At 39.6% G+C, this 10,237-nt stretch overlaps 1 protein-coding gene across 4 annotated transcripts in view; it reads left to right on the top strand.

Moving 5' to 3' along the window:
- Window positions 1-1,979: 1,979 nt before the first annotated feature.
- The window catches only part of cacna1ba (calcium channel, voltage-dependent, N type, alpha 1B subunit, a), a 156,738-nt gene continuing 148,480 nt past the window's right edge, over window positions 1,980-10,237 (top strand). For all 4 annotated transcript variants that reach the window (XM_051422242.1, XM_051422244.1, XM_051422240.1 and 1 more), the window contains exons 1-3: window positions 1,980-2,960; window positions 5,228-5,333; window positions 6,963-7,102. In XM_051422242.1, the coding sequence (XP_051278202.1) occupies window positions 2,701-2,960; window positions 5,228-5,333; window positions 6,963-7,102 (506 nt within the window). In that variant the 5' untranslated portion in view covers window positions 1,980-2,700. The remainder of the gene's footprint in view (window positions 2,961-5,227; window positions 5,334-6,962; window positions 7,103-10,237) is intronic.

Genomic DNA, 10,237 nt, shown 5'->3' with positions numbered 1-10,237 from the left:
AACCAATCCTGATTTGCCTTCATATGCTTCGTACTTTTTTGCCATTATGGATGTGAAATATGTCTTAAATTGCATTCATAATGGTCTTAAAAAGTCTGATGTTTAACTTGCTAAAACCTGCATAAATACTGCATTGACATTTCCCTTTGCCGGAACTAATGGGCCAAAACCAGGAAAAACTGACAAAGACCAGAAGTACACAACAGTATACATACAGCATACTGAATGTACACAAACATTTTGCCCATAACATAATGCATTTTAGATATTTTCTGTCTTAAAACACAAAACAATTCTATTCTAGAACAGACCAAGAAAAATACCTCAGACCAAAAGTAAACGGACAGGTTGTCCATTTACTTTTGTACTAATATTTAAACAATATCAGAAAACTACACAAACCATAGACTGGGATTCATAAAAATCTTCATCTTCACTGTAGGTGGTCAGATAATAGAGATGAGAGTCAAATGTGAAGTTACAGTCATTATTCTTCTACGTTCTCCATCTGAGATAATTTCTAGCGAAACAAATTAGTGAAATTAAATTGTTACTCATTTTACTGCTAGAATCCCCTGAAGCATCCTAAACTCTGCTTGGACCTCAGCAGACAGAAAACTGCCGGCTACTGGGCAGGGTTGCTGCCAAAATGCTCCTCTGGTCATTACAGAGATTGTACATAGTCACAACCTTAACCTGTTTCTTCATAATTGCAGCTGCAGAAACCAGCCATTGATTCAAAAAATAATAATGGAAAATAATAATAGAACATGATGGTGCACTTTTAAGGGCTTTAATATTTGAAATGTCATTACATCATTTTCTTTTATGAAGATTCATTCTTCTGTCATTTTATTTCGGAAAACTTACATGTTACAAATTACAATTTATAATATGGTGTTCTCCCAAAAGGTACAATTCAGAAAGAGGTAACCTTCCACTTCATTTCATGTCTTATTTTCAAGTGAATTCACAGATTCACTTTACCTTAACTGGACAGTCATATTTCCAAACAATACAAAGCTTGTAACTTATGGAACTCTAATTTTAACCAATTTCTCTTTTGATTAAAAATGACATATTTCAGTGCAATTTAGCAATAGACTTAAACCTCTGATTCACACTTGTGTCCTTCTTTATCCAATCCAACTTTATTTGTTAAGCACTTTAAAAACAACCAAAGTTGACCAAAGTGCTGTAGAGGAGAATAAATAAGACATCATAAATGTAAACAGTGATGGTGATGATGAAGACCACTGTGAGGACTGGAATATAGACAGTGATGGCGACAACACTGGAAAGCCACCGTGGCAGACAACACGGACGAAGTCCGACAGCGACGATAATATGAGATGTAAGATCAATATCTTTAATGGTGTCATGTTAGTTTCAAATTATTTTAGTAAATGTAATTACAAAGCATTTTCCTGTCCCTATAAATTAATTAATTTAATACATGTCGTTTGTTTGATTTGATTTTAACCTGTGCAAATAAATAGCTAAAATGTGTCAAAATATCTATGTTGTAATTGTATGTCAATTTTAATAATTTAAATAATAAATTGGCTGTCCTTTTTTTGATTAATTAAAAAAAAAAATCTTTGTATTATGGGGTTAATAGTTTAACTGCAAGAATTGTTGAAACCATAGATGGTTGAAACAGATGTGTACTTGTTTTACTTTGAAGTTTTTGACCGGAAGTTTTATCCCACACTGGGCACACACTAGCTATACATATGTTATATTCCAATTTGAATTCTTTTCGTGTTTTAATTCTCTCAATACACTTTGATTTACTCTGCATATTTTATCTTTACAGTATAAATCTGCTATGCCTGGTTATAAACGTGCTCTTATTTTGAAAGTGATTACGGAAGTAAAGCTTGTTTACTCGATGTACCTTTACTTCGGTGTGGCGCGCTCTCCTCCCTGTTGCTATGGAAACAGGGCCGGTCCAGGTGGAGCCACTGGCTGGCGTCTTCTCGGTCACGTGGGGGTCTGTGGAAACGGAGCAGTGAAAAAAGTGGTGTCTTCACATTCACATTAACGGAGAGTTTATAGAGAAGCTACCCAGCTGTGATTTCTCCTCGAATTAACGGCAAAAAGAGACTGACAGTGGCGTGTTTTACTCACCTGGACCGTGGGGCGAGTTGATTCAAAGAAGAATAATTCAAGTCGCAGCGGAGAACGAGTCTTTAGGGGAACAGAAATTGTGTTTGTGGACGCTTTTTTTAATATATAATAATATATGTTGACTCCTCGCGCTGACGTTTTTTCGCGGTATTTTGTCTGCTGTAGTCATTTTGTGTTAAAGTGACAGTTTTTTACATGGGTTTTGGTGGTAGGCGCATCCCGTAGCATGGACTTGAAACGTTGACGCCAGTGTATTTCAGCTGAGAACCGAGGCAGCCAGTCGGAGGAGGAACACCCAGGAAAAATGATGCATCATGGCATGTGATAATCTAAACTTTGAGCAACAATTTCATGTCGCGGAGAGTGACAGCACGGGAAGCGGCAGAGACGAGGAGATAACAGACTAACGTTGGTGAAAAAAGAGCCTCCCTCTCCTCGTTTTGTTGTGAATGTTTGACTCCTAAAAGACCTGGGGGACGGGACGACAGTGTGTGTTGTGATGCTTCTTCTCCATTTCTTTTCTGGTGTCAGTTTTGGTTTCTCCAGCAAGATCTGTGCTATCCCGCAATGGCTCGCTTTGAAGACGAACTGTCCAGCCGATATGGAGGCAGCTGTCCCGCGGGCCAGGCCAGAGGGGCCATCCGGCAGCCGGGGCCTCCGGGGGTCCCTAGGATGTACAAGCAGTCGATGGCCCAGAGAGCCAGGACCATGGCTATTTACAACCCCATTCCTGTCAAACAGAACTGCATCACCGTTAACCGCTCCTTGTTCATCTTCAGTGAGGATAATATCATACGGAAATATGCCAAAAAGATCACTGAATGGCCATATCCTTACAGCCCAGTCTAACCCGCATACATGCCGTTCTATCCGATATAAAGCGAGATCACCACGCCGAACTCCGCCTATGAATGTGTCAATTTAAGGTCCCTTGCTTACCGGCAGAAGATACATGTTTTTATTATATGATACACTGTCTTAAACGAAACGATATGGTAGAAACTTTAATTCGGCCCATGCAATAAAGCGTTTATATCAATTTATAGGTAAACTTCCACAGTTGGTTCTCCTGTGTCCACCACCTTAGAGGGAAGGGCGGCAGCTTGTGCCACAGTTAGGAGCTCCTCAGTCGATTTTTTCCCCTGTAGAATGAATGTTCTGCAAGGTCTTAAACCATTTTATGACTGCCTGGTATGACAAGTTAACCTCAAAGAGACACATTTCTGATGGAGTTCAGCAACATTCTTTTTACATTTTGCCTCAGAAAACGGAACTTTAATAGTATTATTATTATATTACCAAAAGGTACATCCTTTGGAGAGTGCAAAACATGTTGCTTCACTAAAGTCTTCTTGTACAGGGGATTCCTGTAAAGGTATTTTATGTTCTTGGACTCTCATTTGATAGAATTTGTCTCAGAGATCTTAATCAGGGAATATTTCTGTGTGTCTGTGTTGTGAAACCTGTGGTCATGCCTTCTATCCTGATGCTGAATTCACGACTCTGCTTAGGACACAGAGCACATCAAGGCAAGGTTTAAAGTTGATTTATGGACACCATTGTGTAGGGTGTCACTGACTTTTCAGTGAAGGCTGTCTGCAGATGGTGCTGTCCAGGGTGCTGAACTCCCAGCAAACGGAGGGCTGGCCTCAGCATCAAGGCGGTGGCAATCTGTATGGGTGTGACACCAAACAAACAAGCAGCAGCAATAAAACGCAGCAGGATGCTGGTTTGAAATATGCTGTTGGTGCGTTTTTTAATTGATATGGTTTGATTGTGAGCTTGGATGCCACCTGTTGAGTTTTGTGAATTGACTTACCAGCAAAATAATTTCTCACTGGTGGAGATTTGGATCCTTTTTTGAGGCAAAGTCAATGGTAAAACAGGGGTGTTGCAATTCATTTCACAGTAAGGTGTATATTGGCCTCCATTACTTAAGTCACTGGTTGGTTACCCCTAGTGCTGACAACATTTATCATCCTACTGAAGCCTTTATCCTGATGCAGAGCAATGATGCAGTGCTGTTGGGGGGAATCTATTGTTGCCCACGGGTAGCTGGAGTCCATTGTCCATCTCCTTATACTGAGTCCTCCTGGCAGAGCTGGAACCCTACCGAGGGGGTGTTGGAGTGGTAGTGCTAATGACGTACCAGCGGTGCACTGCATAGAGGGGAGAGGGACCTATAATCTTTCCTTACTTAATACTGCAGAAATGTTGCATATTAACGAAGATCAACAGAATGGTGATTGTTGTGCTTTTATCTGACAGGAAAAGAGAGGATCTGTGAAGTTGTTTGTTGGATTCATTGAGGACTATATGGGGATATAAATACAACTAGCTAACCAACTAGTTTGTGGACATTGCGGTTAAAGGCGCATCCCACCACGTGTGTAAACATTTCAGTTTACTGGTTTAAATGAGGAGTGGAAACTGTTTGATAAGGTCTTCTGTGGCTCTGGAGGCAGCTTTTTTAAGTCAAAAAGTAAAAAAAAAAAAAACCCTGGTGTCATGTGATATATTCACTGAAGCCACTTTTATTTTGACTGTTCTTAAAATCTGACTTTTGTCTCACTTCCATACTACATTACTTCTTCTATTACATTACACATTATATACTATCTTTACTGTTTTAGCAGTAAGTATACAAGACATCACAAACAAAACAGATTGTACAATATGTGCACCACTCGAAGTCTATCAAATTGCAACTTTACAAACTTAACAGTGACATTTTTTCCCCAAAATGCAATTGTTATATATTTATAAGGTGAGCTGTTTCACTAGCATCCCAGACTTATTTTCTTTGTACATTGTGTTGTGGGAGAATAATCTAAAAAAACTCTAGTATGTATAATGTAGTAATCTAATGTGTATGTAGTATGGATTTGGTACCTACACTATTTTGTATGCTGCATTGGATTTTGGTCTGTTAGAGTCTGTGGGCTCCCAGGGATTTATCCTGGTAGGATGGAACGAATCGGACATTCATGCGTGCGCTAGTAAAAAAAACTGATAGATTTGTCCAATTTGACTTCCTATGCTTTGATGTGTTGGTTTAATGCCGCTGTGAATTTGCTTTCTTTAACACTCTCACTCTATTTGAGTACATGATCCTGGCCACCATTATAGCGAACTGCATTGTACTGGCCTTGGAGCAACACCTACCGGCCTTAGACAAAACACCGATGTCAGAGCGTTTGGTAAGTAGCCACGTGACTGCTTTTCATTTCCTAACTGTTCAGCTCTTCATGTCTCATACAGTAGAAAATATGTGTTTGTTTGTTGCTTTGGTCTCTTTTTTGTGACTCCATTGACAGATTTATCTGACTTATACTTTGTTGATGCCCCTCTGCAAGTGAAATAATTCTAGCGTAGGCTCTAGTTTGTAAAGCAGCTCAAAGAAACATGGTGATCTGTTATTTTCAGCTGCAGACTGCTGCAATCAAGTAATAGAATTATGCTTAATCCAATCCTTCCCTTTTTTCTAGTCCACATGTTCATAGATTTAAACATTTCAGAGCCAAAATATGTACAAAAAATAAATAAATAAATTGTCCTCAGTGTAGATAGGGTCCCCCCTCCTCAGCGCTGCAGGTTAAGCAGAACCCTGCAGAGCTGCCTTTGATCCCCCCGTGTATCATTACCTTGGGTTACCCCTGCTGCGCCCTCCCCCCACCCCAGCTCTCTGTTAAATCTTTCCATTAAAGAAGCAAGTGCTGTGAACCTGTCTGTCCAATCAAAGAGCTGGCGGCGGCAGGGGCAGGGCTGTTTTAAGAATGAAATGTCACTCCCCGAGGCAAGGAGCCTCCCAGCTGCCCACTTTCATTGATCCGCTCCCTGAGATGGGCTGAAACCCAGTCTGACAGACATACCACGAAGTTCATAACGATATGAAGTGATCAGATGTGTCATCAGGACGTGTCACTGCATTATAAAATCTGTATAGCTTTTCTGTCTTAACCAAGCTATTATGTAACCCCCAGTAAACATTCTGGAGACAAATGAGCATTTCTTGACTCTTGTCAGGGAGCTGTGGCTCTGTGTGCTAGGGCTGTAACCAACAATTGTTTTCATTATCGAATAACCTGCCAATTTTTTCCTCTATTAGTCAATGAATTGTTTAATCATTTAAATGGAAGAAGTTTGCAAAAAAAAAACATAGCAATTTCTCAGAACCTGATTGTTCAAATTGTTTTGTCAGAGTTACAGTCCAAACCCCAAATGTATTACTGTCATATTATACAAAGAAAATCAACAAGTCCTCTCATTTAAGCAACAAATCCTAACACACGAGAAACCAACAATTGCTGTGCCTTTTTGCTTGAGAAATTACTGAAATGATTTGTCAATTGTCAAAATAGTAGGGGATTCATTTCCTGTTGAGTGACGAATCAATGAGCCGACTAATCGGCTCTACTATGTGCACTCCTTACTAGGGCTGTGTATTGGAAAGAATCTGGTGATACAATATGAATACCGATACAGATTTCACGGGGTTCAATATATTGTGATACTGTAAACAAGACAATGTGTATTGCAACAGTGGGATTTACGGAGGTGACATACTGCGAGTTGAGCTGCAGGAAAGAATGGCGGCTGCCTGGTCACACGTTCTCATATTACAACTACAGTACAATGAAGTAACAGAATCTTGATTTGTATTTGATCAGCACTTCCTAGTTTGGCAGTTTGTTTAACACAACTTCCTTTTATTGCAGGTTGATGACATTGACACTGACTGGACAATATCAGACTTTATTGATGTGCCCAGATGGAAGTCTGTAATTTCATGAGCCCTCCTCACTCTGCTCTGCTTTTTTTCACAACAGGACGACACGGAGCCCTACTTTATTGGAATATTTTGTTTTGAGGCTGGCATCAAGATCATCGCCCTGGGCTTCGCTGCTCACAAAGGCTCCTACCTGCGTAATGGCTGGAATGTAATGGACTTTGTGGTGGTCCTAACAGGGTGAGTAGCACTAGCCTAATGGCTTATACAGCTGCTAACTGACAGAGCTGATGGGCAGCAGCGATTAATGAGGGGAGGGGAGAGCTCTGCTTTGTGTGTGTGTGTGTGTGTGTGTGTGTGTGTGTGTGTGTGTGTGTGTGTGTGTGTGTGTGTGTGTGTGTGTGTGTGTGTGTGTGTGTGTGTGTGTGTGTAGCGTTTCTAATGATCAGTAAAGCCGAGCCATTCCAGATGGCAGGGTGTTTTCTTCCTGTCTGAATAAACAAAGTCTTGATAAGGTGGTATTGTCCACACTAAACATGCAGAAAACCAGAGGGAAATCATTGTATGTACAGTGCAGAAATGGCTGCTCACAGGGTTGAATTTTTTGTGGTGCCCCATCACACAGTTAGAAATACAAATATTCCAGCAGCAGCACATTTTGCCTTTTCTGTCCCAATCATTTAGTTTTCAGTAGTGATGGTCAGAACTGGTCTCACCCTTGTGAAATGGGCTGTTGTATTGGAGCTTGTGTCAAATGACGACTACCACGTAATTGATGATGTCCAAAGCTTCAAACGTCACAGATGCTTCTGAAAGCGCTTCATTACTTTGACAGTTTTGCGAGTTTGCAGCTACACTATTGTATATAGTCAGCTGCTGCTAGTGTAACACTGGGGGACGAGAAGATAGGGGAATACATTGAGAAATGCAGCGATGTAGATGACCATAAATATGTACATTCGACCTTATACAAAGTAATAAAAGTAATATTTTAGTTAATATTCTCCAGTCACATCACATTACACAGCTGTCTCAATATGTTGATACATTATTTTTTTTTTAGTATATCGTAATTTCTCTTTTATCAAATTAGTCGTGCTACTACATAGTTTTTCCACCTACCCCTTGGGGTTACAAGTACCCTTGGTTGGGAATTCCTTTACTACGCAATAAGGCACATGAATATTTCATAATAACAAAATATTTGATATGTGGACATATATGAATTATTTGTAGTATTTTCTCAATAATATGTGAATTTAGTGCAACATTCTGAACAAGAATATTATAAATAAACACCATGTATTCATGGGACTGATACTATATTAGGAGATCAATAATGTACTGTGACCATGCCATGCTGTGGCCCCAGTCGTGAATGGCACCAATCACATCTGCTGAGTTCAGTGTCCTGAAGCTTCAGATCTTTTTTTGGCAGGAAAAAAATCCCCAGAAACTCATAAGGCTCCTGCCACCCATCACTAGTTTCCAAGAGCTGACAGGAGCTGGTGGAACTGATCAATGAATTGTTTAGTCCAACTTACCAAATCAAATAATATCTTCAAATTGCTAATTTCTATGATCAATAGTCAAAAAGCCCCATGGTAACAAATCCTATTTTTTTAATAACTATAAACAGCAGATGTTTAGTATTTTATTGGGTAAATTAAAACCTTTAAACTGTTATCAGAATGTTTATTGGTTAATATTCTGTTTGACTATTTTATTAACTAAATTGTTTCTGCACTATGGAAGCTGACATGGCTCTAAAATGTTCATTTAATGATCGGTTTGGACACATAGAACTGGATCATTGCTGACTTTGATCCTGAGTTGATTGTACAGTCTATATCATACACATCCTACACAGTATTGCCATACTTGTAGTTATTGGTTTCTACTGTAGAAATGCCCAGCAGGCTTAAGAATGTTGCAAAAGCAGCTCTTTTTTCATTCTCTCATCTCAGATTGTGTGTGGAGTAAACAGAGAGACTCTCTTGGTATTGGATGAATACCAGGGGAGTGTAAAGCTGGTATGGGAATAGGGCTGTTGGTGCGGGGGGTTGGAGAGCAGAGGAGGGTGGAGTGTTGGGGGTTGGTGGGGAAGGGCGGGGGTAGTGACGGAGGATGCAGTTACGCTGCAGAAGGTCCCTGAGCACACGGTGGTTCCACCAGGGGACAGCCTGGCCTCTCTTACATAATGATACAGAGATTTATTTGGCCCATCTATTGGGGCTTGTTTCAGGAACATCACTGCAATAAACAGAGCCTCCGCCAATTCCCAAACCCCTCATCAGCGCCCCCGCCCCTTCCACCGCAAGTCACAGGGAGTCACTGAGCTTTTTTTCATTTTGGCTGAAAAGAAGGGGAAGCAGTGCGTGGAAAATACAATAAACGGCACCAGAATGAGTCTGGTTTTGCTGGAATGACGCACAGATCTTATCTTTGTTGGTCATTTTGACATCTACTGCGTTAAAATACTGCCACAATCGGCTTCTCAGATGTTTCTGTGTCCTGATTACCCAATCAGCACGGCTTTGCTCGATTATTTTTATTTATAAGCTTAATTTACTGATAAAGTCAATAAGGCATGCAATAGGTCTATTTAAAATGCTCTGTTGCACTCATAAGCTGTACATTTTGAAATTGAACAAGCAAATACAGTTTGAATATTTAATTTTCTCTCACATTTGAATGAAAGATCAAATTTACACAGCAGCTATTACTAATATGTTTGTGTAAGGATGTATCGGAGTAATTATAGTTTTGTATATTATTTATTAGTTTTTATTTTTGTTTAGTCTCAGTATTGTTTAAAATGTTTTAGTTTTTATTAGTTTCAAAATGAGTTTTATTTTTAATTTATTATAATAAAGGGGGTATTTGTCAAGGTAAAGAGTTAAGAAGTTAAGACTCCCAGTCCTGAAGACAGCCCAGTCTTATTTAACATAAGCTCCAATGCCTCCTTAACATTTCCTGTGTATTTTTATTTTATTTTATTTTGTTTTATACACAATATCATTTAAATGAGTTTTGTTTTTTAGAAAGTGTTTCAGTAAATAGTTTTTCACTCCTAGTTTTAGTAAACTAATACCCTTGGTATGTATGAGCTCTGTGTGTGCATGTGTTTGGGTGCAATCGATACAATTCACAATACTGGGTTCACAATCGGATTTTCTCACAAATTTACTTTATTTAGCAAAATGAAATTGAAGACAAATTTTGCCTGAAAAAGATTCCTTTATTTCTCAGACAAAAATCTGATCTGTGCTGGGCGTGCTGAGTGTAGAGGTGAGGCTTATTGACGGGTTGTCAGGGCATGTGTGCAGCCAGAGCCTCTTCCAGTGTGTGTGTGTGGATGAGAGCGGCACAAAC

The sequence above is a fragment of the Dicentrarchus labrax genome, unplaced genomic scaffold, assembly GCF_905237075.1.
Source record: "Dicentrarchus labrax unplaced genomic scaffold, dlabrax2021, whole genome shotgun sequence".
NCBI lineage: Eukaryota > Metazoa > Chordata > Actinopteri > Moronidae > Dicentrarchus > Dicentrarchus labrax.
This window is presented reverse-complemented; position numbering and strand designations above follow the sequence as displayed.